Raw genomic sequence first — 24,458 nt, 5'->3', positions numbered from 1 at the left:
ACCCTCACCACACCCATTGCATTAAATCCCCTTGTCAGATATTCCCATAGCACCTATTTTTCCTTTCAATACACTTGGCACACATTACATAACTAGGACCTATTTTAATAGCTTCGGCTATAAACGGAGTGGCACCCCATTTAATTTTCCAGTTCCTTAAGCACCTACCTGCCTACCTTAGCAAAAAGTCCAGTGCCTCTCTCTTGCAGCATGTATTGCCCCACCTCCCACAAATTTTCAGGAGGCTTTCTTAGTCCACAGGGCCAGTGCTGTTTCCAAATAGGCAAGTAGGCTACTGGGAGCTAGGTTGGTTCACCAGAAGGCCATGCAATATCTCTGTTCCCCCTGAGTATCTCCATCCATGCAAAGGTACCCTTACCAGTCCAGATACCCACACAGACCAGAGTGATACAAGATGACAGCTCTTTTGGCTCCCCTCGCATGTTCTGCCATTGCTCCTAAAGTAAGACTCTCACCGGCTGGTGAGGCAGAAGGAGCTTCCTGCCTTAACCAGAGCTGTGCCAGTCAGCCTCTTCTTCTCTAGGCCTTCATGTTAAGCTGGGGACATCAATCCTAACTTCTCTTGAGTTCCTCTTAGGGCCATTGCTTTCCCTCACTTCTCAATCAGAATAGAACAGAGTGAAGTAAAGAGGTCTGTCCAGAAGGCTCCTTGGCTCCTAAACAGACTTACCCATCTATGTCTCAGCAACCAGCTCTGCCCACCAAAGTGTATAGGGAAAGCAGCTGTTGTCAGTCCATAAAAAGTTCTGTTTACCATCTGCACTTAAGAGGAACCATTCAACAATTTAGAGCTTCAGGGTAATTTGCTGGGTTCCAGAGAAGTTGGCACCTTGTGTCACAAAAATAATGTCAAGTTCTTCTTCATCTGCTAATCTTTAAGTTTCATGTGTTCAGGGACTGTGTTTCTCTTATTCATCACTGTATGTCCAATGTCTAAAATATTACCTGGCATATATAGATGTTCAACAAAATTTTAGACATTAACCTGCTACATGGAGGTACATATGCTCTGTGCAATGTAGCCATATCTGGTTATTTAAATTTAAAAATTTCAAGTCCTAGTCACATTTTAAGAGCTCACATATTGTAAGTATTCAATAGCCACATGGGGCTAGTAGCTACTGAATGGGATAGTGCAGTATTTCCTTCTTTGTTATCTATTGGATATAATGTTTCCATCTTTGCAGACAGTAGACAGTTCTGTCCAAAAGCAGGGTGCTAGACTTTTTACAAACTTCTTTTCAGTTAATTCACAAAAACTTTTTGAGGCAAGCAATAGTGTCTACTTTGCAGATGGAGAAACTGAAAAATCAGAAAATATTTTTAAAGTCATATAGCTATTTTAAACACAGATCTGTCTGACTCCAAAATTTGTGACCTTTCTGTTGCAAAAATGCTTAATAAAAATTGGCTTAATCTGAATAGCATCACCTTTAGGCAATGATGGAAGGAGAACTGAGTAACTTGTTCATTGACTTGCTGGGCCAATGACAAAGCCAAGAATGAATCCAGTAGGAGTTACCCACTATGGAGGGCAGGTCTCTAGAATGAGTCTCCAGATTTTAAGAACAATACTTCTCAAACTCTCTATGGTGAAAACCAGTTTTTTGGTTTTTACAAAATTTCTAATATGTTAGGATTGGTGCTTTTGTAATATATACTGAAAATGAATTACTAAAAAGTGAAATGGAAAGAACAAACACATAAAACAATAAGCCTAATTTCTACTGGATTCAATAAATATGATAGTTCAATAAATATGATCTGAAAAAAACCATAACAAGGCAAACGAATTACTATGAAAGTTTCTAAATGTTTACACTTAATTTCTATACTTACCGTGAACTGCTAACAAATGATTCACCTATAAGCACCAGCCTGTGGATCACACTTTGAGTGGCACTGCCCTAAAAGACTGAGCCAGGACTTTGCAGAGATTTAAACCAAAGGCCAAATATGCTGGCTAATGCTTGGTAAGAATCACAGAGAATGGGAGCACTGACCTCAGGCATTAGAGGCCTTCACTGAAACACTAACATCCAAGGGCAATACCATGGCTTCTTTCAAATACACATGCTCTTGGAGAAGTCTACAGAGCTGAACAGAAGTCCTCAAAGTCCAGACCAAGGTCAGGATGGTTGTGAGGGAGTTACTAAAAGTCAGGCCTACAGAGCAAAAGCAGAATTAGGAATGAACTGAGGTCAAGAACCCAGGCAACTGCAGGACATGGGCATCAAGCCCTGGAAGCAAATCATAGTGGGAGGGAACATGTGAAATGAAGGACTGAGAAAGAGATGAAACCAGGGGAACCGTGGGAAGCAGCATCCCATCATGTGAACTTGTGCTTCTTCCCGCTGAGTAACTTTGAACCAGTATCAGTCATTAACACCTTAGTGCAAATTAATTGATCAGACCTGCTCTGTGTAGGGAAGACAGGAAAGAAGTGGCATTCAAGACCAAAGCAGAAGAAGGGGAGAGAATTTCGGAGACACTTCCTGGGCTGAATACCCAAATCAGCAGCCCCTCAGCCTCTGAGTGCCTGGTGGCCAGGGGCAGACAACACATGGGAAGTGAGGGTCTTCTTCACAATTTTCACCAAGGGTACAGTTTTACATTGTATTCAGCCTGAGCTCTCAAGCTGCAGTGGACACTTGGACTTTGATGTGTGGATATATTCGGATTTACTTTTTGTTCTGCTGTCATTTAGCCTCTAAACAGAACAATTTTCTCATTAATCTTATTGCATCCCTGGAATTTTTCTCTTTCAGATACAACAAAAAAGTTCTGTCACCACAGTAAGGAGGGACATGAGTAGAGCTGTGAGTAATCATGGTTTTTCTTTAATTTTTCACCTCTTTTTCTCTTCCAGCTTGAAATAAGGAATAGCCTCCCTTCTATTAATGCACCAAGGGCAACTGAATAGTTTGGGCCTGTGGAGAATCTTCCTGTTAAGTGGCATTTTAGCTGGTTTTTCTTACAGCCCTGCGTTGTTCCATCCTTTTTTGGAGAACAAAGAAGGTGTCGGTTGAATAGCCACAGGACAACTATGTAGCCTTTAGTGTGTCTATATTCCTAAGTGCTCCCCTAGAAAATACAGCACAGGACATCTGGGCTCACATACTTAGAAACATGGTTAAATTTAACAGCAAGGGGAAGATGTTCAACTGTGACAAAATCAACAGCTGATGTTTTTGCAGTAACTGTTAAGGACATTATTGAGGCTTGTGGGTCAGGGTAATGCTGGGGATAGGGAAGTCTCTTCATGAGGTTGACGGGCTTGGAGCTGGAATTCATGGAAAACAGGATGTGATCTGGAGGTCAGGTGTAATTGCTGAAATCATTCAGGCTGGTTGGATGAAAAGCTTAGACCCTGAGGAAGCAGTGTGTTGGGGACCGACAAGCCTGGGTCATGTTGTAAAATGGGTACTTCTGGCTTTGTTGGGAAAGCTGCCTTTCCTTTTGTAATCTAGGTGTCACACAGTGTGACACAGGAGTTCATAAGTTCACCAAAATAATGATAGGCGGTTCATAGAAATGTCTAAATAACTATGCATCAACTACTCTGAATATTCAGAACTGCTAATTTTCTAATTCTGTTGAATATATCACCAAAATTCCAGAGGCACCAATTGTAAAAACAACCCTAGATAATTTTCAAATACCAGGGTCTGTGTCTGGCTTATGCATGAGACATGGCAGCTCATAAGTACAAAATATGACTGAAAAGAATGAAATGAAAGGAGGCTACTGTACCCTCCCCACCTCCCACCACTTCCCCAAAAGCCATTCTTGAAAATACAACCTGTCACTGTGTACTCATCCCTGGGCTCAGAACCAGGGAGCAAATGCAGCTCAGGCCCAGACTGTACTTGATGTCTTTTTACCCTGAGCTTTTCTAATCAGCAACAAGATTTTCTTGACTCAGAAAACTTTCAGATCAACACTGGCAGGCCTGATGGAAACATTCATCTCTTAAGAAACAAAAATCCTGTATTCCTATAAATTGGTCTGCTTGGCCTCCACGTGAGTTTCCACGGGAGGGGCCCCATATTTGCCTGAATTGCATGAGCTCAGAGAGTTTGTACAAGTGACTCTTTCAGCCACTCAGCATAAGGGAGAGACAGCGGAAGGCCTTCGAGCAGAGGCAGTAAACTCAGACGCCCACCAGGGCCAAGCAGGTAGTGACAAGAGTGAAAAGCATCTAATAAAACCTGGGAGGGAGTCAAGAAAAGGAAGGGATTGTGGTGAATTGGAAAGCATATGCCTCGTCAATTTAGCAGTAGCCTAATGTTGCCAGAGAAGGTGGAAATCCAGATTTTTATGTAAAATGTCCTAATTATTAAATGCTAGCTGAAAGTACTTCAAATATCAAGCAAACCAAATAAAACACACCCATTGGCTAATTGAGCCTGTCAGTAAGCAGTTTGCAGGCTCTCTCCTACAGAGAAAATATTGTTAGGAAAGAGCATAGGATCTGAGTAAGGAAGCAGAAACAGCTATCTGAGGAATTGAATGCTCAAAGGCTTGCTGCCATCCTAAATGTCTCATCCTGTGGCCTGCCACATGATCTGAATATTGCGCTATTACAAACAGACTTCTTTGGGTTAACAAGGTATCCCAGCCATTTTCAACCAGTACGTCTCCTTATAAACAGAAGAATCTCACACCCTCTTTTAATGGTATCTGAAATTCAAAGTAAAGTAACTATCTTGATCGAAAGTCAAATTAAAGAAATGGGACTAGTTTTTCCACCCCACCAAAATTATATGTAGTCACTCTCTCTACCTTTTAATCTGGGGCTAGAGGAAGTCAGGGAGATGAGAGAGTGATGCTTCTCCTCTCTCACCCTCACACTCCCTGGCACACACCTGAGAATATGTGGTGTGATACAAAGAGGTCAGAGACACTTAGATACGCAGAAGACACACACAGGAATATACCTGGTACTATTACTTATAAGACAACAAATCGGAAATAATCAATATGAGAAAAGATGAATAGGAAGACTAGACAGTAATTAAAATGAAAGCATCAAAACTAGATGTATTTTTGAGATGAATAATCTGAGCAATATAATTTTGAAAGGAAAGGCAGATGCAGAACGATGCAGATATCATATTACCAATTACAGAAAGTTGAAAAGCATGTAAACAGCCTCTAAGTGGTGTTAATGGAAAACAGTCACATGACATAAAAGTACAAAAATGGCATGTAAATGATAGACATCAAATTTAACCTCTTAAACTAGGTTGTAAGTATATAGATGTTCATTATGTTATTCTCTATATTTCACTTTATGCCTGAAATATTTGTTTTTATAAAAAGAAGTCTAAAATCCATTCAGATTCAAGTTTTTCTATGAGCTAGCTACATAATCTTAGGTAAGATCCACCCCATCTCTGCACTTCAGTTTTTTTGTCTGTAAATTGAGAAAGTTGGACCAAATCCAGAAGGACAAACAGGCCTCATGTCAGGTACAGGGGATGCCTAGAGCAGAGATGAATATGGTTTGGGACACCATTGCCAAGTAGAAACTGTGGTGATGGATGAATGTTTGCCTTAGGTGCAGGATAGGAGAAGTGATGGGTCTTGACCATATGTTTGCCAAATGTGGAATAGATGCTCTTTAAAAAAAAAAAAATATGTGTTCATCTGTATTTCCATTTGTCTTTGTCATGTACATACATATTTTAATGCTTACATAATATTGATACATTATTTGTTCTACATGTTTCAGTTGCATTCAGAGTCATTTTCAGAGTCTTCCAAGTCTTTGTAATCATATTTAGAGCTGCATAAAATGTAGAAGTTGACAAACGATTAATAGCAATGGAATTTTAAAGGAAAAAAATTACTCATTTTTACTTAACATAAGGTTTTATGGTTTTGACAAGACAAATACCAATGTAGTAGATTTCAGTAGGTGCTTTTTAAGTTCCTCCCTATAACATTGCTAACCAGTTATTAACTATTGGGAAATGATTCAACATTTTAGATAATATCCTCTGAGTAGAAGAGGGAGCAGGACGTGGAGATACTGATTTGAGGAACATATTCAAGAGGTTAGATCTGGAGTCCAGTGTTTGGACAGCCAAGAAAAATTGGTATCTGTTCTTGGGGGTGAGGGGCACTTCAGGCTTCTCCAGAGAAAAAGGACTACGAAACCACTAGGAGATTGGCAAGTATGCAATCTGTAGGACAGGCCGACAGGCTGGGAACTCAGGTGGGACTTCTATATTATAGTCTTGAGGCAGAATTCCTTCTTCTCTGAGAAACCTCAGTTGTTGCCCTTAAGATCTTCAACTGATTGCATGAGGCCCATCCACATTATGGAAGGTAATCTGCTTTATTTAAAGTCAGCTGATGGCAAATGTTAATCACATCTACAGAATACTTTCAAAGCAACATCTACACTAACATTTCACCAAGTGACTAGACCCAACAGTCTAGCTAAAACGACACATAAAATTAACAATCACAGGCACCAAGAGAAGAGGAGGGCATTCTTGCCTGGAATAAGTCAATTTGTCAGACCTCCCAGAGCTTTTAAAAATAGAAGTATGTGGCCATCTCTTTTCTAGTCACTGGAGTTGTCCAAATGGCCAGGGCTCTAATACCTGCTCATCCATGCAGCTGCCTCCCCAGATTTGTATGGCACACTATTTAGGGGTTTTTTGTTAATTTCAGCGGGAATTTTTTTCTCAGCTCACTGCCTCTCAAACTTTCAGCAGCAAATGGACATCTGTGGCATCAGAATCTAGCACTTTATGTATTTTGAAATAATGAATATCTGAATAGATCTAGAGACAGAAAAAAACTGATCTTGCAGCCAAAAAGTACTTGATAAAATCAAACAGAAGTTTTTGGAAATTCTCAGTAAAATGAAGAGATTACTTGAGCTAGATTTGACTTATCTATTATCTTGTTTTCCTTGCCAACACCCCATGAGAAATTTAAAAATTTATAGATAGCTTTAGAAAGTCCCCTTAAGTGGAGCCAGCATACACTGCAATATCCACTCCCCCAACATTGTTTTCATCATCCTTCCAGTGTCTTATCTAGACTAGATCCAAACTCCTTTGCATGGCTTTTCAGGCCTTTTGTCATCCTTACCCTTCTCCTGTTCCCATGCCATGCTCATTCCCACCTTTGTGCCTTTGCTCATGTTTTGTCTTTTCTGCCTGGAATGCCCTCCTCATTCCTTCTTGCTTACCCAAATTCAAACTTCTTGCAGGATCCACCTTAATTACAATAATTATTAGCATTACTATTGGTATTATTATGTGCAACTCTGATTATTACCATAAGGTAAAATCCAAGAAGTAGAATTACCAGAGTAAAGCTGTAAGCATTTTTAAGACTCTTAAAACATATTACTGAATTGCCCTCTAAGAATTTGTAACAATTTATACTAGCAATATATGAAAGCACTAATTTTATCACACTTGTCCAGACACTGGGTATTATCATTGTTCTAAAATTTTGCTCATTTGAAAATTGAAACTTGTAAGTCATTGTTATTTTAATTTGCATTTAACAATTATTAGTGGGATAAAACATTTTCATATACTTACAGGTTTTATTTTCCTTTGGGAATTGCCTATGCACAACTTTTGTCCCTCTTTTTATCTATGTCTTTACTTACAATTAATATTATCATTGCCTAATATATATTTTATAAGTTTTCCTCCAATTTGTCATTTACTTTCAAATTGTTTTTTCTTATTCTGAGAAAATAGTTATTGGATTTAGTAAAATTGGGTTCACAGGACCAGGTTATAAACATTAGTGTCTTACATGCCACATATTTATCAAAAGAAAATAAATGTATTATGTGAGGTAAAAAGCTTACCTTGAGTAGGATCTACCCTTCCTAGATTCTAAGTTATGAATTTCTAGAAAGCAGGTACGGTGTATTTTTCTTCCTTTGAAAGCTCATTGTATCTTAGAAAGTGTTGTACTTTCTGCAGGCACCTATTAAATGAGAATCAATCAAAGTTAGCACTCAACTATCCACTGGTATATATCAACAAAAAGGGGGTAGATAAACTATGGCCAAGGGGGCAAATCCCCACTTGTTTTTCTAAACAAAAGTTTTATTGAGACTTAGCCACACTCATTGTTTTCATATTGTGACAATGGTGTTCACACCCCTTCCTCAGCTTCTCATGGCAGAGTTGAGTGATTTCAGCAGAGGCCATACAGCCCATAAAGTCTAAATTTTTTGCAGTCTGGCCCTTTAGAGAAAAAGTTTGCTGACCTCCGACCTAGAGGTTCTTCCAAGCTTCGTGCATTCTCCCACAGCCTTCTTCCGTACTTCTTCCTGTACTAAATGATCTAATGCCACCCCCACTCCAACTTCAGCTTCATGAAGTCTGAGGACAGTGCGTAGGCCCAGCCAGCTCAGGGCTCTCACTCTCCCACACACATGGTCTGCCACCCCAGCTCTGCCTCACCCCCAAAAACCACACCACGTGTAGGGACAGGTTAGATTCTGGGCTTTCCAGGGGCCATCTGGGCCCTCATGTTCTTACTCAGCATCACCTTGGGAAGTGAAGTCTTGGGACTTGCTCTGAGCATACCCAATGCATGTACTTCTGACAAGATTTTTTACTCAGATAAATATTCTTGTTTTCCACTTAAGAAGAGAAGGGCTTGCTGGATTTTTCTTCACTCACCAGCGACTGAAATGAGACCTGATTATTGTGGGAGTGTCCAGCCAGGTTCAATATCTCAAGTAATAGCTGCTCACGGCTGGGTTTTCCACTCCATGGCTCTGCCCCTAACTTTCTAGGAAAGTCTGGGAAAGCTGTTGCCTGTTCTTGTGAAAATCCAGAGTTCTTAATCACCCAAGATGGACCTTCAAGGCCTTAACCTTAATATTATAAAACTAAAGACTCAGATCAAACTCAATATTCCCAAAAAGAAAGCTCATTCCTGTGTTATTTCACATATTTCAGGGGTCTCTTGCTTTTGTGTACGTAATAGGATTGCAGAGAACTGCAATTAATTTGTAGTTAGGTATAGTCATGTGACTTGACTTGGTCAACTAAATGTAAAAGTAAGTTATGTGTATTCCTCCTGGGTAGAAGATACAGTAGCTAGCATGTGCTTTGCCTTATACTTTCTTTTTCCATCTGCAACATTCAATGTAGCAATTGCTGCATCAGCCTGGGTTTCTGAATAACTACAAATAACAGGGCCCCCTGTTGATCCTCAATGGACATCAAACATGAGCAAGAATAAACCTTTGCTATATTGAGATTTAAGAGTTGTTTATTACTGCAGCATAATCTAGTCTATCCTGACTGATACAACAGGGAAATAATTGATCTTATGTTACCATTTAAATTCTGTTTCTGAGGAATAATAATATGAAAAAAAATGCTTTCTATATAAAAAAAGAAAAAAAGGTAAGCTATAAAAATGCATTTACCATATAATTAATGCTCTACTTTAAAATGTTTTTAATACACATACCATACCCCCTCTCTCCCAAAACAGTGAAGTAAAAACATTAATATGTCCATAATCATTGTCTTTATGTTATGGAACCTTGTATTGTTGTCCTTTTTGTGTGCTTCCTGAATTTTCTTTGTGTTTTAATACCTTTTAAGATGTTCCAGTGTATCACTTTTAAGTACCCAGGAATGCTTGTTAGATAAAGAGCGATGTTTTCTAAAGCCCTTTTAACCACCCCTCACTCATCTCTCTATATTTCAATAGTTGAAAGCATTATATAGGACTCTTCATTGGGTCCTCATCAACTTTAAGGAGGGAAATGCTCTAGCCCCCTCTCAAGGACACATACCAATGTCTTAGATGCCTTTCAAAGATTCCTAGCCCAACCAACATAGAGGGGATGGATAGATACTCCAAGGACGTAAGAGATGAGGTGACTTGCACAGGGTCACCTTATAAGTAAGTAATGGAATTGGAGTTAAACTCCAGCTGCCTGAGTCTGTGTCTACAGCATGCTGCCCTTTCTGTTTGTGGAAGTTCTTCTTGCATCTAACTTTACTCACTTGTGCTACTGTTTGGCCCATGGCTTCTTGCTGTTATGCAGGCAACCAAGTTATCAACCAGTGTAACTTTAGGAGTGGATTCTAATACTATAGATAAGTATTGTGCTTCCTTTAAAAAAAAGTTATTCTAATCATCAAGCCATATCTTGTTAGAGTTTCCAGACCACGTAGCCTAACTTCTCCATTTTAGAGATGGTAAGATTGTGGCTGAGGTATGTTAAGTGACTTTCTTGAAAGAAATTATGACTAAAAAAGAGATCTTGTGATTCTCAGTCTAACATTATTAATTCATTCATTCACTCTCAAACATGTATTAACTGTCTGCTTTTTGCAAGAGACTGTGTCAGGTAGGCTGTGTAAGAATTATAAGGGTGAGTTAAGCACAACATTAGTCATCCAAGAGCCTTACGATGAACTATTGGAGATAAAGCACTCAAAAATCTGTTCTCATTGGCATAATTGAGTTAAAATTAAAATAAAAGAGGCCGGTTTTCTATATACTTCCTAACAATGAATCCAGTCTCTATGTTTTTTGTTTATATTTTGCTTGAGTCTCTTGTCTTCCCCCTAATGACTTTCACCTGAGTACTGACCACAGACTTTGTGTTCCATCATGGCACCATGAAGCTGTCTCCTTTCCCCTTTCCTGTTCCAGTGGTTTCCAATCTTTTTTTTTTTTCTTTTTTGCAATTATAATCCTTTAAAAAGGAAATATTAGAACATCTATATATACTGAGTAGGAAAAATTTCAGTCTTCCTCCCCTGTTCCTCTTCACGCTCACACTACTATCACACTCAGACACATCTGACTCTAGATGTGTGGTAGGTTTCCCCACACCAAGCAATTCTCTGCATCACCAGGTGAGTATATACCATTTAACTCAGTTTTCATACTGCATACCTGGTGATAGCATGAGATCCCACAGCTTAAGGGCTCAGTCCTAGAAGTCTCACCTCCCCTTCAGATGTCATTCATGAATTCAGGTTGTCACCTATGTTTCTGATCAATTGGGTATGAATCCCATGACCCCCTCCTTGGGTTCAATTAATTTGCTAAAGCTGTTTACAGAACTCAGGAAAACAGTTTACTTAGGTTTCCCAGTTCATTATTAAAGGATGTGATAAAGGATACAGATGAATATCCAGATGGAAGAAATGTGTAGGGCAAGGTATGTGGGAAGGGGCACAGAGCTTCCATGCTTTCTTCATGTGCCGCTCTCCCAGCACCTCTGTGTGTTCACCAATCGAGAAGCTCTTTGAACCCCATACTTTTGGGATTTTTAATGGCAGCTTTATCACGTAGACATGATCAATCATTAACTCCATTTTTGGCTGCTTCCCATCTCTGCAGAATAAGGGGTGGAGCTGAAAATTCAAGGTTGTAATCATGGCTTGGTCTTTTCCAGTGAGAGTCACCACTAGAACAAAAGACACTACAATCACCCAAGAAAGTCCAAGGAATTTAGGAACTCTATATCAGGAGCCAGAGTCAAAGGCCACATACTAGAACAAATGATCCTCCTACTGCTCTTATCACTTAGGAAATTACAAGGGTTTTAGGAACTCTGTGCCAAGTACCAGGGGCAGAGACCTATATTTCTGTTATCTCACATTAAATCAGTGGTGGAACTGGGGTGGAGGATATAAACATCCTTCTATAGGTCCCTGCAAAGATCTCTAAGGTGCCTTATGCTTCTTCGAACATATTTGGAAAATCATATAGCTCTCAGTTTATTCCTTTATTCTGAAGCCTACCTTATTTATCTATCCTCAGAATCCCCAGAAATGCCCACCCCACTACCAGCCTCCTTTCCACGCAGAGCACAGCTGTCCCAGGGAGGGGGCGGGGCCACAGGAGTCATGAACAGCCTCACTTACCTGAGTTCATGAATTTTTAGCAATGTAAGAAGTCTGTGTGTTTTTTATGGTTCTCTATGGCTTTACACGAGGTACAAATAATACATGAAGGTTCAGAGATAGGGAGAAAATATCCTTTTAGGCTGGGGATAATCAGGGAAGAGGAAGAGTTTCATGGAGGAAATGACATTTGAACCAGGCAGAAAGAGAAACAGCAGCGTATTCTAGGTAGAGGATACACAGGAGAGAAGGTAGAGAGGCTGGAAGACATGAGGCATCTGGAGGAAAAGGCATGTGATCCTAGTCTGGAAAGAGGCAGGTGTGACATAAGGGGAAAGATTGTTGGGGGCCATATTGTGAGCCATGAATTCTGGACAAAGGAAATTAGATTTTACTCACCAGGCATGGGTTCCTCAGTCAGGTCTCTGCAGAAGACTGAGGGCACACACAGAAGGGGTAACTAGGGCAAGTTTACAAGTTTTTACTGTTTATAAAGACGTGAGAAGGGTTAGGGGAAACCAGTGAGGGATATTAAGCACCGTGGGACTAGCAAGAGCAGGGACCAGTGACCAAGCCTCAGCCTGAAAGGGAAAGTGGAAGGATCAGTTACCAGAACCCTGGTGAGAACAGCAGTAGGAAAGGGCTGCCCACTGGAACTGTGGGCTTTAACAGAGGGATAAAATTGACCTGCAACCTGACCGGGAGGCTGCTGAGGGACAGATACCCCACCCTCACTCTCCTACCCACTGCTATCTGCTTCCTCTTCTAGACTGAGGGAACAAATGGAATGGAAGCCAGAGGGAAGAGAGGCCAGTGATACAGTCCTGGGACACGAACAGGGCAGAGCAGGGTGGAGAATGCGTCTGCAGGGACAAATAGAAGTATCTGGCACAATGGGGAACTATAAAAGGTCTGAATAGGGAAGCCCCATCAACTTTGCTCAAGTATTGCTGACCTGTCTGCAGCCCACAGAACAGAGGAGAGAAGGCTCTTGCCACAGGTCTAGAGATAAAGGCTGAAGATTTGGATGAGGGCAATAGTCCAAGGGGTGGAGAGAATAGTTTTAAACCATGCTGCCTTCAGAGAGATGAGCTTTTGTTCTAAAGTATTTCTCACTCCAATCTGATTTTTGAGAGGTTATATATTTTCCAGTCAGAATAGTGATTTTCTTGTTTGTGGACTTTTCTCCCCAGATCTGAACCTGTGGTCTCAGAAGCTGAGGTGACCTGACAGGACATCCTCAAGAAGCTTCTGGACTTTGAACAAGAACCATTTGGCCTGCAGAACTTACTGTTTTTACTTTTCAAATGCCTTTGTGTAAGCCAGCACTTTAATCTGGAGGCTGCAAGACTAGGACTGGGCAGCACCTGCCAAGGTGGGCTTAAGGGAGTCAGGCAGCCGCCCCCCACTGATCTGGGCTCTCATTTCTGCAGCCTGTGGCTCCGAGCAAACACTACTGCACTTTAGAAAATGACCACACTGAGTCCTGGACCCCAGTGAGTGTCCTGAGACTCTTTCTTGCTGCCAGACTGAAAACAAAGGGAATTATTTCCCCCTGCATTTCCAAAGTGATTTTTCAGAAGCAGAGACAAGTGGACATTTCCAGTTACAGAAACAGACTGATTGCCAATAAAGTTACTTTTGTCTCTGGTTTCCTCTGGATACTGGAAAAGCCTGTTGAGACTGTGAGCTCACAGGGCTTTATACAAAATCAAGACATAACTGACATGTTTTGTGAGTTACTGGAATCCCGAAAGCAGCTGAGTTGTTCTAATTAGGTATTTAAGCATTCAAGTACACAGAGTGGTCGACTACAAATTGTGGAGAAAAGCCATTGAGTGTTTTTTGTGAGGTCTAAATCACAAAGCATTTGTTTTGTAATGGCACTACTTGAATGGTGTTTTGTTTTGTTTTTTTAACTACATCCTTCCTTCAAAAAGTCTGTCTTTTTAACCTCAAAAAACCAATGATATACGTTTAAAATTTTGGCATGCTAATATGCTATTTCTGCAGAGATTTCAGATGAGTAGCCATGATGATCAGAGCCCCAAACTAAGGCTCCTTTCCTGGCCCTCTATATGACTTTAAACATAACCTTTCAGGGGCTGGTTTCCATGTCTGTGACATGCTGATACTCGCTAGCTGAGGCCTCTGATGGTCGACACCATAGAAATCCTGTGGGATCCCACTATGGTTGTGTCAAAGGGGATGGTAAATGGACATAGCAAAAACAGATTTGTCATATTAAGTTGTGTTGGGGCTATGAAGCTCAGGGCATGAGTTGACCCATAAACTATCCACATGCATACAGTATCAAGTATAAGTGATGAGTGGGCCTGAAGCAAACTCTTTAACTGGTGCTCAGACTGAGAAGAATTTGAGGTTAATAGGAATGAAAGGGTGTGAAAGTAAGTAACAGACAAATTACATAACATCTCAGTTTCTCAAGTCTCTTTCTATACAAATCAAAGAAAGCCACTGAAGACTAAAACAATTGTTTATTCTTCAGAGTGTTCCAAGTGTTTTACGTTTGGCTAAGTGATTTCCTCAGGGCCCATCCAAGTCACTAAGTTTAATATTCCATCAGGCCAGTTGGCTCCCACAGATTTGAAAGCCTTCGAGGAACACTTGGATGCCCTCTTCAGAAGGGCAGGGTCCTCTGGCTGATTCCCAGGTCTCGTGTGTTGGTCTGGGGTCCCTGCTCAAAGAGCAGCACTTCCTAATGCTGAGGAGATCAGAGCAGGCAGGCAAGACCTCCCTGAGGAAGCAAGTCCATTTATGCTGGGCCCCACCTCCCTGCAGATGTGCGATTAGCATGCTGAATCCTTGGGTGGTAATATTCCTCTGTTAGGAACCCAGTGAAACAATAGCTTCTTTCAAAATACCACCATCTTTGGTCCTAGACTGGGGCTATTTTCTAAAATGCCAAATAGGGACAGGGCTCCTCAGCCCCAGTATCGAAATCCAAGCTTCTTTGGGGAAGAAGACCATTGGGCAGTGCGTCCCAGTGTGAGAAATGTTCTACACTACAGTGTATAATCATAACATTTACCAAGTACTTGCCAAGTTCACGGTATTATTTAGCATTTTATACATATTATTGAAATCAATTCTCTCAAAACCCTCTGAAAAAGGCACTGTTTATGTCTCCATTTTAAAGAGTAAGGAAACTGGGGCACAGAGAGGTTAAAAAATTTGGTTAAGGCTGTCTGTTTAGTTTGGAAGGGAAGAGTTAAGGCAGTAGAGCCACACTTATTATACTCCTCCATATGTCACGATTTCCTACCCGATGTGACTTTAAGGTGAGAATTTACTGGTTTCATTAACCGTGTGATCCCTTTTGCTGGTCAAGAATTAATTTCATTCTTACTTTTTCCAAACGGGCACTTTGGAAGGAGGGTGGGTAGAGGACAGGCTCTGGCGTCAGAGATTCCAACCCAACTCAACACTTGTCTTATAGGAATATACATGTATTCGTTTTCATATTCTTTTTCATCATAAGTTACTACAAGATATTGAATATAGTTCCCTGTGCTATACAGTATAAACTTGTTTATCTGTTTTATATATAGTAGTTAGTATCTGCGAATCTCGAACTCCCAATTTATCCCTTTCCACCCTCTTCTCCCTGCCTGGCAACCATCAGTTTGTTTTCCATGTCTATGAGTCTTTAAATCATCTCTAGATTACTTATAATACCCAATCAATGTAAACTGCTATATAAATAGTTGCTGCTGGTACATGGAAAATTCAAGTTTTGCTTTTTGGAACTTTCTGGAATTTTTTTCTAATATTTTCAATCCTCAGTTGGTTGACCCCCTAGATGTAGAACCTGTGGATATTGGGGGAGCTGACTGTAGTATAAAAAAGGTATTTAGCATGTTCCTTTATCAGGCACTTAGCATGTGTGACACATGGTAAATAGATGATAAATATTAAGTATGATTGGTAATTTCCCTATGTGCCAGCCGCTACTTCTTGCCAAATGTGTAGTATCTGGACATTGTTAGGCTAACCAGTCTGCAGGACAGTTCTCCTAAATCCCACTCCTAAGGAAGCAGTGAGCTATGCTCCAAGGATTTCTAGCCAAGGGGTTTTCTTTCCCTGGGCCTTCCTGGACATGCCACATCCTCCAGATAAGTCAAAGGGCTCACTGAGCCTCAGGTATGCCTTTTACTCTCCCCTTCACCCGGAACACCTCCTTCCTGGGACCTCAATTCTCCCTGGCAAAATCCTGTCCATCCTTTAGATGTCAGGCCTGCTAGTGAGTATTTTCTTATTTTCTCCAGTTGAATATGAGCTCTCTTTATTTTGGGCAGAGCAGTATTTTCTTTGTACTTCTGAAGCAGTTATCTTTCTTGGTTTTGAATCATGAAGATCTGAGCACATGTTATCTCTTCCCCCTAGGCTATGTGTTCCTGAAGGGCAGGGAAAGAGTGGGATTTTTTTCATTCCTTCAGCATCTTGTGTGTGATAGATGCCTCATGCAAGATTGGCTCTGAGATTCACTATAATATTGAAGAGAATGGCTACACTTATTCTTACTTTTTATGACCTTAGTATGATTGGCTAAAAACTATGTAATGGCAATCCTCAAAACAAAAGCGCTAAATGAGTTCTAAATCTTTTTTTAAAAAAGTACCTTTTACAAAGAGAGCAAAAATAGCATTTGGGAGAGTTTAAGGAATTGAGAAAGACCAAACAAACAAAAATCACCTATGATCTCATCACCCAAGCACAATTATTTTCATTTTTGCTGTTAGCATTTGCTCTTTATCCAGACATGTGTGTAATTTTGGCTATTGTTGTTAACATGTCATTTTCTATTGTTTTTCCAGATTTGTCATTGTACATATGTTCATAGCTATGTTGCTGACTAGTCTTCCTAATTATCATTTTCAATGGCTACATGGGTCACAGATCCAAGAAGAGATGGAATTGGGTGAAACTCTGTTTATCGCCCGACTACTGTAAACCCTTATTGTGACCACTGAACCACAATGGTATTTGGGGTTCCTAAAGACTAGTGTCATTTCAGAGCAGTGTTTTGGAATCTCTGAAAATTCTGGGTATTCCCATTTCCCCCAGTGTACAGACACCTTAGTAAATGACTTCAAGTTCCTTTGGGGATGGCTTGGAGGAAGATGTACAGTAAGAATTTGCGGCATTGTTGCAGGGTCCTTTCTCGAGGGGTCCAATTTTCCTCTTCAACCAGGAGCTTCAGATTTGTGAACTAATGGGGTCTGGGAATTGGGGAAGAAGCTATGATTCTCAGTTAGATTTCAAGTCAGAGTTCTATCATGTAGATCAAGTCGTGCTCTGGTAGGCCAGCCAGCTCTTTAATTCTTAGCCCACCACCACCAAAGCCTGTGAGTAAAAACAATTCTTATTGCCGCTCTGGGTTCCCATCATCTCCACTGAAATCAGGAAGCCCACCTCAGTGGCAGAATTTCCCACCATCAACCTTGGCCTCCAGAAAACGCCTACCTGGAGGTGTTCAAGATTGCTGCAGCTCCCTCACTAATGCATTTCTCAATGCTTTAGTGAAGGGAACATTCCTTGGAACCTTTTAAGGTGAGGAAAGATACACAGGTTACACATGATAAATTACTCTATTACTTCTATCTCCCTAAGCCTTTAGAATCCTTCCTGTGCATTATTCCAGAGAAAGTCTATCAAGTCAATATCACTGAATATAGCCTCTTGCTGAGCACAGGTTTCAACCAACCAACTGAAGAAATAGAGCCTCTCCCACCTGCTTAAACTAATACATTTGTTTCAGCTAGCTTTTGCTGTATAACAAAATTTCATGGCTTATGTTTATCACTTATGTTTTTATACTTTTGAAGGTTAGCAATTTGGGCTAGGCTCAGCTGGGGCATTTTTTCTTTACATGGTGTAAGCTGGGTTCACTCATGTGTTTGCAGTCAGTCTGGCAGTTTGACAGATTGGCTGGAGGATGCTGGTCTTAGCTGGCCTCACTCACATATCTTGGAGTTGGTTCTGGTTGTTAGTTGGGCCATGTGTCTCCAGCAGGTTAGTCCATGCTTCTTCAACATGAAAGCTGGTCTAAAACAGAGAAAACAAAAAGGCAAGCCCCAACATATAGGTGCATTTCAGGTTTCTGTTTGCATCACATTTTCTAATGTCTCATCAGCCAAAGCAAGTTAGACAGCCAGGCCAAAAATCAGTGTGGAAGGGGTTATTACATGAAGGCATGATATCCAGAGTGGTATGTTTCTCTGGAGGCTGTTGTAACAATTTACCATAGCATTAAGTCCAAAAATCCGTGGCAAGTGTATTACATCAGGGCTACCTAAATTTGGCCCCAACCCAATGTTATAATCTGTTCTCCTTGGTCTAATACCCTTATAATCCATCTGCTATTATATTAGATAGGTTTATTCTAATATAAATTTAACTAAATCTTCAGATTCTTTTGGAGTATAAGCCTTTTCCTTCTGAGCCAGATTCTGACCTTTTCCCCCTAAATACACTGGGATCTGACTCCAGATAAAAGACTGAAGGCCTTGAGAGTTGGGAGCAAAGATGTTTAAAAAGAATAGGGATCCTCATGTAAGGTAACTGCCTCATATGTGGTTATTCTAGGTTTTCAAGGGCTGGTATCATCAAGTAGGAAATGAGAGGCTTCTTCCGACATCAGGGGAAGCTCAGGGATACCTGGAGGTTTCAAGATTCTCAGCTTCATTGAATTCCACCCAGATGTTTCCATTCCTAGTCTCAAAGTCCTGTTCCTTCCAAATTACTGCCTGAACTTTGACATATGAGAATTGGCCAGTCTGCGGATGGTTGACTTGGGTCTGATGTTTTAGACATGTTTGTCATATTTGTAGAAGGAATAAGAGGTACTCTCAGGGCAGCCTTAGGAACCCTCTGGTGCTCTGAAGAGGATTTGAACTAGAAGCTCTGGGCTTGTTTTCTTCCTGCAAGCACCATTGCACAATCAGAAGCAGCCATCTCACCTTACATTCCTTACAATGATCTTTACTACCATAATGATCACATGCTGCAGTTACTTGATCTCCAAAAGCCAGGCTCCCACTGGCACTCAAACCGGGGAAGAATAATTTAATAAATCATGATGCCTTTGCCTGCTGTGAAGTATCAGTTCCTATTTTCCATTGGTGAAGAGCTCAGCTTTGAGTTCAAAGCGAATCAATCCCAGAATCCTGTCGAGAGAGGCTGTTTCCCAGCACCACTCCTAGTATCAGATACTATACCAGCCAGAGTCCAGTCAGGAAATAGGGTGGATTTAATATAAGGAAATGGTTATAAAAACATTAGAAGGCAGGAAGAACAAAAAGTGGATACCAAAGAAACTCAGGTATTAGTAATGTCTACATTTCTGCTGTCTGCTGCTACCGACAGATTAAGGAACTAGAAATAGGAAGAAATTCTCCCCTTCCCCACAGTCCCTTAGGGTTTCCCGCTTGTTGAACTTAATAGGAAGCCAACTGGCAGGGGAGGCTGCTAAATGAGGTGTGCTGAATCAGAGCCGTAACATGAAAGAGTGGAACAGAGGAAGGCTTGGAACTGAGACCAGAAGGCCCAGCTCATTCCTAAATCAAAACTTATCTGGTTAAATAGAGATTTAGTCCTTGAGAGAGGAAAATACAGAGACAATGAATTCTAATTAGATTGTAGCACAAAGAACTTTCCTAAACTTTGTGGCATCTGACCATGGAACAAGGGCCTAATATATATTTACTGATTAATTGAACAAGAAAACAGCAATTGGGAACTGTTTTGGCCATAAGTGCAGGACAAAATTAATTTGCTTTATTTTTTAATAGTTTATTTTTTTAATGGAGGTACGGGAGATTGAATCCAGGAGTTAGTGCATGCTAAGCATGTGCTGTACCACTGAGCTATACCCACCCCTGCTAAATCTATTTTAAAATGCATTTTGCAGAAGTTTTGTCATTTGGTTGCAAATGAAAGAAAACCAGATGGAAACTGGCTTAAATTAAAAAGTGGAATGTGTCAGCTTCTGTTAACTGAACAGCCAAAGGTGCAATTGTGCACAGGGTTCAAACAATATTTTCAGGATCTAGGTTCTCTACACATTCTCTTCACCCTGCTTCCTTTTTGTTGACTCTATTTTCAAACATCTCCCTCATGATCACAAGATGTTTGCAGTAGTTACTGAGACTTTCATGTTCAAATCCACAGGAAAAAAAAAGCCAGAGTACTTTTTCCAGCATTCCCATAAAATTCATATATTAACTCTGGACAAGTGTATGTCATGTGCCCTTTCCTAAACCAGTCACTGGAATAAAAAGAAAGAACATGTGAGTGATGTCTTAAGACTGGAGCTCCACTCAGAATGTGCAACTGAAAGTAGAGATTGTGATGAATCCCCAGATTAGGAATGGATGCTGGAGAAGAGACACCAATGTCCACTCTCAAAGCCACTTATTTAATCAGTCCACAGTTGATGAGCTCTTACTATCCACAAGGCTCTGTGTTAGAGGCTGGGGATTTAAGATGCCTAAGTCTTGGTCTTCATCTTCAAGGAGATCATATCTAGGCTGGGGAGCCAAAGATGAACGTAACCCTAGTGTCTGCTGGATGTTGGGACAGATGAATAAGAAACAAAGTGATATCCTTTGTGCTAAGATACTGAAAATGCCCAAGTGTATCTATGGACTTCTGTAGAGCACAAGATGTAAGAAGCTTCTTCTAAGAAAAGCATTACTTTCATGAGACCCTTGAGGAGAAATACTTTCAAAATGTCACATTTTCAAAAGCTGATTATCCTACCTTTCCAGATACACTTCCTACCTATATGGCATTTAGAAGTGTTACAGTGCTGGGAAGGTTTTGGACTATACAATCTTCTTTGTGTTGAGCTTGAAATAGATTACCCATGTTATGGTGCAGGTAGCCATCAATCAACCATGAGGTTGGTTGTGTATCATTTAGCTAACTTTTCATATCATGTGCCAGACATTGTTCTAATTGCTTTACATGTATCATCTCATTTAAACTTCACAGTTCAATGAAATAGAGTCTACTATTGTCTCCATTTTACATTTAAGCAAACTAAAGCTCAGTGAAATGAGATAAATTGCTCAGGTCACACAGCAGAGCTAGATCCTAAGATTCTGCAAGCCAGCCATGGTGAAAAGAAGCCAGAGGTCCTGGACCTATAACACAGTCAAGCTCTCATTATATAGTATTCTGTAATTATGTATGTGTTTGGTTTTCCCCAGAAGTCTTCATGGTACCTAGGAACAGGAACTGGATTTTTATCCATTTATCTGGTCCCAGAACCCAATACAATATTGGCATATAGAAAATACCTAACACATACTATGGAATTGAATTGAAGGCAATATTCATGGAGTCTAGGGAAAAGAGGCCAATATGGGAAAATGTGATAGTAAATCCCAAGCATACCCAATGGAGCCTGCCCCTCTACTGCATGCATTCCTTCCACCTGTCCAGTCTACCCTTCTAGTGGTGATGGATGCATCAGAGTCACATAGCTTGATGACATCAGCTATTAAAATTATTCCAGCCACCATCCCCACTTCCCACCTCATCCCGATTCCATGGTTATTGAGCAAACTGATTATAATTTGACTTTTCATATAGACTCTTCTATGGGAATAGAATGTTCTGAAGCAATTTCTGAAGCACATTAATGGTATTTCTTATTATAGAAAAGTCTTTTAGGAGTTTGGTTAGTACGATCCAGTTTTTTAGTCTAACTCTGAGCATACTGACAGAATCAATTTTCTGGACCTTTAAGATAAGAACTTGGTGATACCAACAAGAAATTTTTCCTAATGGTGGTCATCTGCTGTCTCCTGTAGCACACCTTGTCTATAACTCTATAATCTCAAAAGCAGGCTCCACTTAGGAGAAGTAAATACAAAGAAAGCATGTTTTCTGCTTAGTTCTGTTTGTTCTATAAAAATAGAATTCCTTTTTTTTTTTTTTTTTTTTGTAGACTCATAGAATTCCGTTTTAAAACAGAACAGCTGCAAGAAGTACAGAGGAAGCAACAAATGCCTAAGATTTTGTGTTGTACAGATCGAAGAGGAATGTGACCAGGTTGCTGGTCAAGTCAGGCCACTTCCCAATGTCTCAGTTCCCCTTGCCTCGAAATTCAAAAAAGTGAAAATGTTCAACTTACAGGTAATTTAAAGTTTAACTTAAGTAGGCCTTTTAAATCATTACATTGGCAAAAGCTTTTTAAGTTATAACACACAGTGCTCCAGAATATGTTGTTAAATTGGAAGACTCATGAATTGTTAGTCTTTATATAAATCAGTATAATTTTTTTGGAAGGTGATTTTCTATAGGTTAGAGGCCATACAATTTGTCATACTACTTGTTCAAGGAATTCTACTTACATAAATCTAGTCTAATCTGAGGATGTAAAATCTATAGACATGGAGAGGTTTATTGCAAATATAAATATATAAATATATGATTTTTTAAAAAGCTTTGCTGTAACACTGAATTAAAAAAGCAACATATAAAACTCTATACTCACTTAGATTACTCTTAAAATTAAAAAAAAATGAACTAAAAAAAATGTACTTGGATATGTAGCAAGATAAGATATGTCAAGGTACATTCTTTTACCCAAAAAAAACCATTCCAAGGATTTTTAAAAAGGAAATCGTAGACTAAAGTAAAACAGATGTTATATGAAAAAGTAAATTAATTACAGTGTTATTTAGATGGCCCCAAACTGGAAGTAATTTGTCAAACAAAACGGAGGTGCATTAGTCATAATGATCTGTATGGGCACTACAGACTACTATCTAGTTATAAAAATGACAATTATAAAGATTATATAGAATTATGAAATAATTATGATATAATTTTAAGTGGAAAGAATAGTTTCTGCATGTTAAGCGCTTACCATGAGCCTGTTACTCTGTCACTCAATTTCTATACATGATCTCTTTTCGTGCTCATAGAACCAGATGGGTAGGTAGAGTGCTATCCTCATTGACAGATGAGAAAACTGAGACAAAGTTACTTAGTAATTTTCCCAAAGTCACAAGTTAGTTCAGCCAGGATTCAAACCTAAGCTAATATCAAAGCCATTTCTCCTTATCCAACATGCTGTAACAGCCCTAGACACCTGAAGATAATAGACAAAGTTAAATATAATATATGTATGGTAAGAGAAAGAGAGAGAAAATCAGAGTAGAGCAATGGTGTGGGCAGAATAATAATTGTTTCCTTTCTATTACAATGTTAAGTAGAAACAAACAAACAAGTAAAATTTTAAAAGTGAGAATGGGACAAAAAACTGGAAAGAAGTATATTGAAGTATTAACAGGGTTTTGTTAAAGTGGTAGAGTTCTGTGTCATTTCCCCCTTTTCTCTATTTTACAAGATTTTTGGGTAACTGATAGTACTTTTTTTTTTAAGTGGAGGTACTGGGTATTGAAGCGTGCGCTCTACCACTGAGCTACATCCCTCCCCCAAGTAATGTATAGTACTTTTATAAAGTATTGTTAAGTGCTCACTTTGGCAGCACATACTGGCCCCCTGTTCAAAGATGACACACAATTTCATGAAGCATTTATGTATATATAATGGTATAAATATATATATATATTTCTGTCATCTGTGATACAGAAACCAGAGCTCTGTAAAGCTTACTGATTAGTGAAACACTGTGATGTACAGAAACAGCAGTGGTACTCCTGGCAGTAGAAGTGTTAATAGGACTGTCATTTCTTTCAAAAATTTTGTGGATTACTTCCATTAGAGTCCTTTTTGCCCACACAAATTTGAGAAGAAAACCTAAAAGCTCACATTCCTTTTTTTTAATTCCTTCCTCTCCTTTGCTTTCTCAGCTGTAAAATTAGAACAATAATAACAGTAACTCTCTCTGATGATGTGATGAGAACATGGGCAATTTTAATTTTCATTATCTTCTTCCTGTATTTAAAAGGTTTTTAAAAACACACTTTACATTTTTAATCTGAGAAATAATCTTTAAGCTTCATGTTTTAAAGTATTCAATTCAGTTCAATTTAAAAGCTTTTTAAAATGTTTTGAAATTTTAGGATTTCAGTGCTTATTGAAAATCAAAATCTTGCACAAATACCAAGCATAATGATATTTTTGGCAGAATTTTTCATGCACAACTCATGTTTTTCCCCTTTCTGGTGCAAACTTTCACCTGTGTTTTGAAGAGACTCTAAATGGAAACTAAAAGAAAAGTTTACTGAGTGAAAGTTGAGAAGGTTCTGGGGTTGCCAGCATCCTGCTTGCTCAGCTGAATGTCATGTTGGCCTCTGCACACAACGCATGACCAGGCTGTGACAGGGCACATGACACACATGTGATGGGACAGGCTGCTCACGTCCTTTCCAAGTAGTGCTCTGGGGAGTTGTCCTCAAGAACCATCTCCTAAAGGCAGAAAATTCAGGGGTGGGGAGAGAGAGGGGTCTTTCCAAAGCACAAAAACTTTTCTGAGTGTTCTAAAAGTGAAGAGAACAGTGAGTACAAGATGCAAAAATATGACATTTAAAAACTTAGGAAAAAATGCCAGGC

The 24,458-nt window shown here is 39.7% G+C and overlaps 1 protein-coding gene across 2 annotated transcripts in view; it reads left to right on the top strand.

Moving 5' to 3' along the window:
• The window catches only part of PDCD1LG2 (programmed cell death 1 ligand 2), a 67,144-nt gene extending 43,273 nt beyond the window's left edge, over positions 1–23,871 (top strand). Inside the window, exons 6-7 of one of the 2 annotated variants that reach the window (XM_074361602.1) lie at positions 2,790–2,840; positions 21,883–23,871. In XM_074361602.1, coding sequence (XP_074217703.1) covers positions 2,790–2,836 — 47 coding nt within the window. In that variant the 3' untranslated portion in view covers positions 2,837–2,840; positions 21,883–23,871. Of the gene's footprint in view, positions 1–2,789; positions 2,841–13,096; positions 13,793–21,882 lie in introns of those variants that run through there. The other variant, XM_010960634.3, reaches the window with a different exon arrangement.
• Positions 23,872–24,458: the final 587 nt, after the last annotated feature.

The sequence above is a fragment of the Camelus bactrianus genome, chromosome 4 (genome assembly GCF_048773025.1).
Source record: "Camelus bactrianus isolate YW-2024 breed Bactrian camel chromosome 4, ASM4877302v1, whole genome shotgun sequence".
In the NCBI taxonomy this organism is placed as follows: domain Eukaryota; kingdom Metazoa; phylum Chordata; class Mammalia; order Artiodactyla; family Camelidae; genus Camelus; species Camelus bactrianus.
The sequence above is the reverse complement of the archived record's forward strand: the minus strand, read 5'-3'. Positions and strand labels throughout refer to the sequence as shown.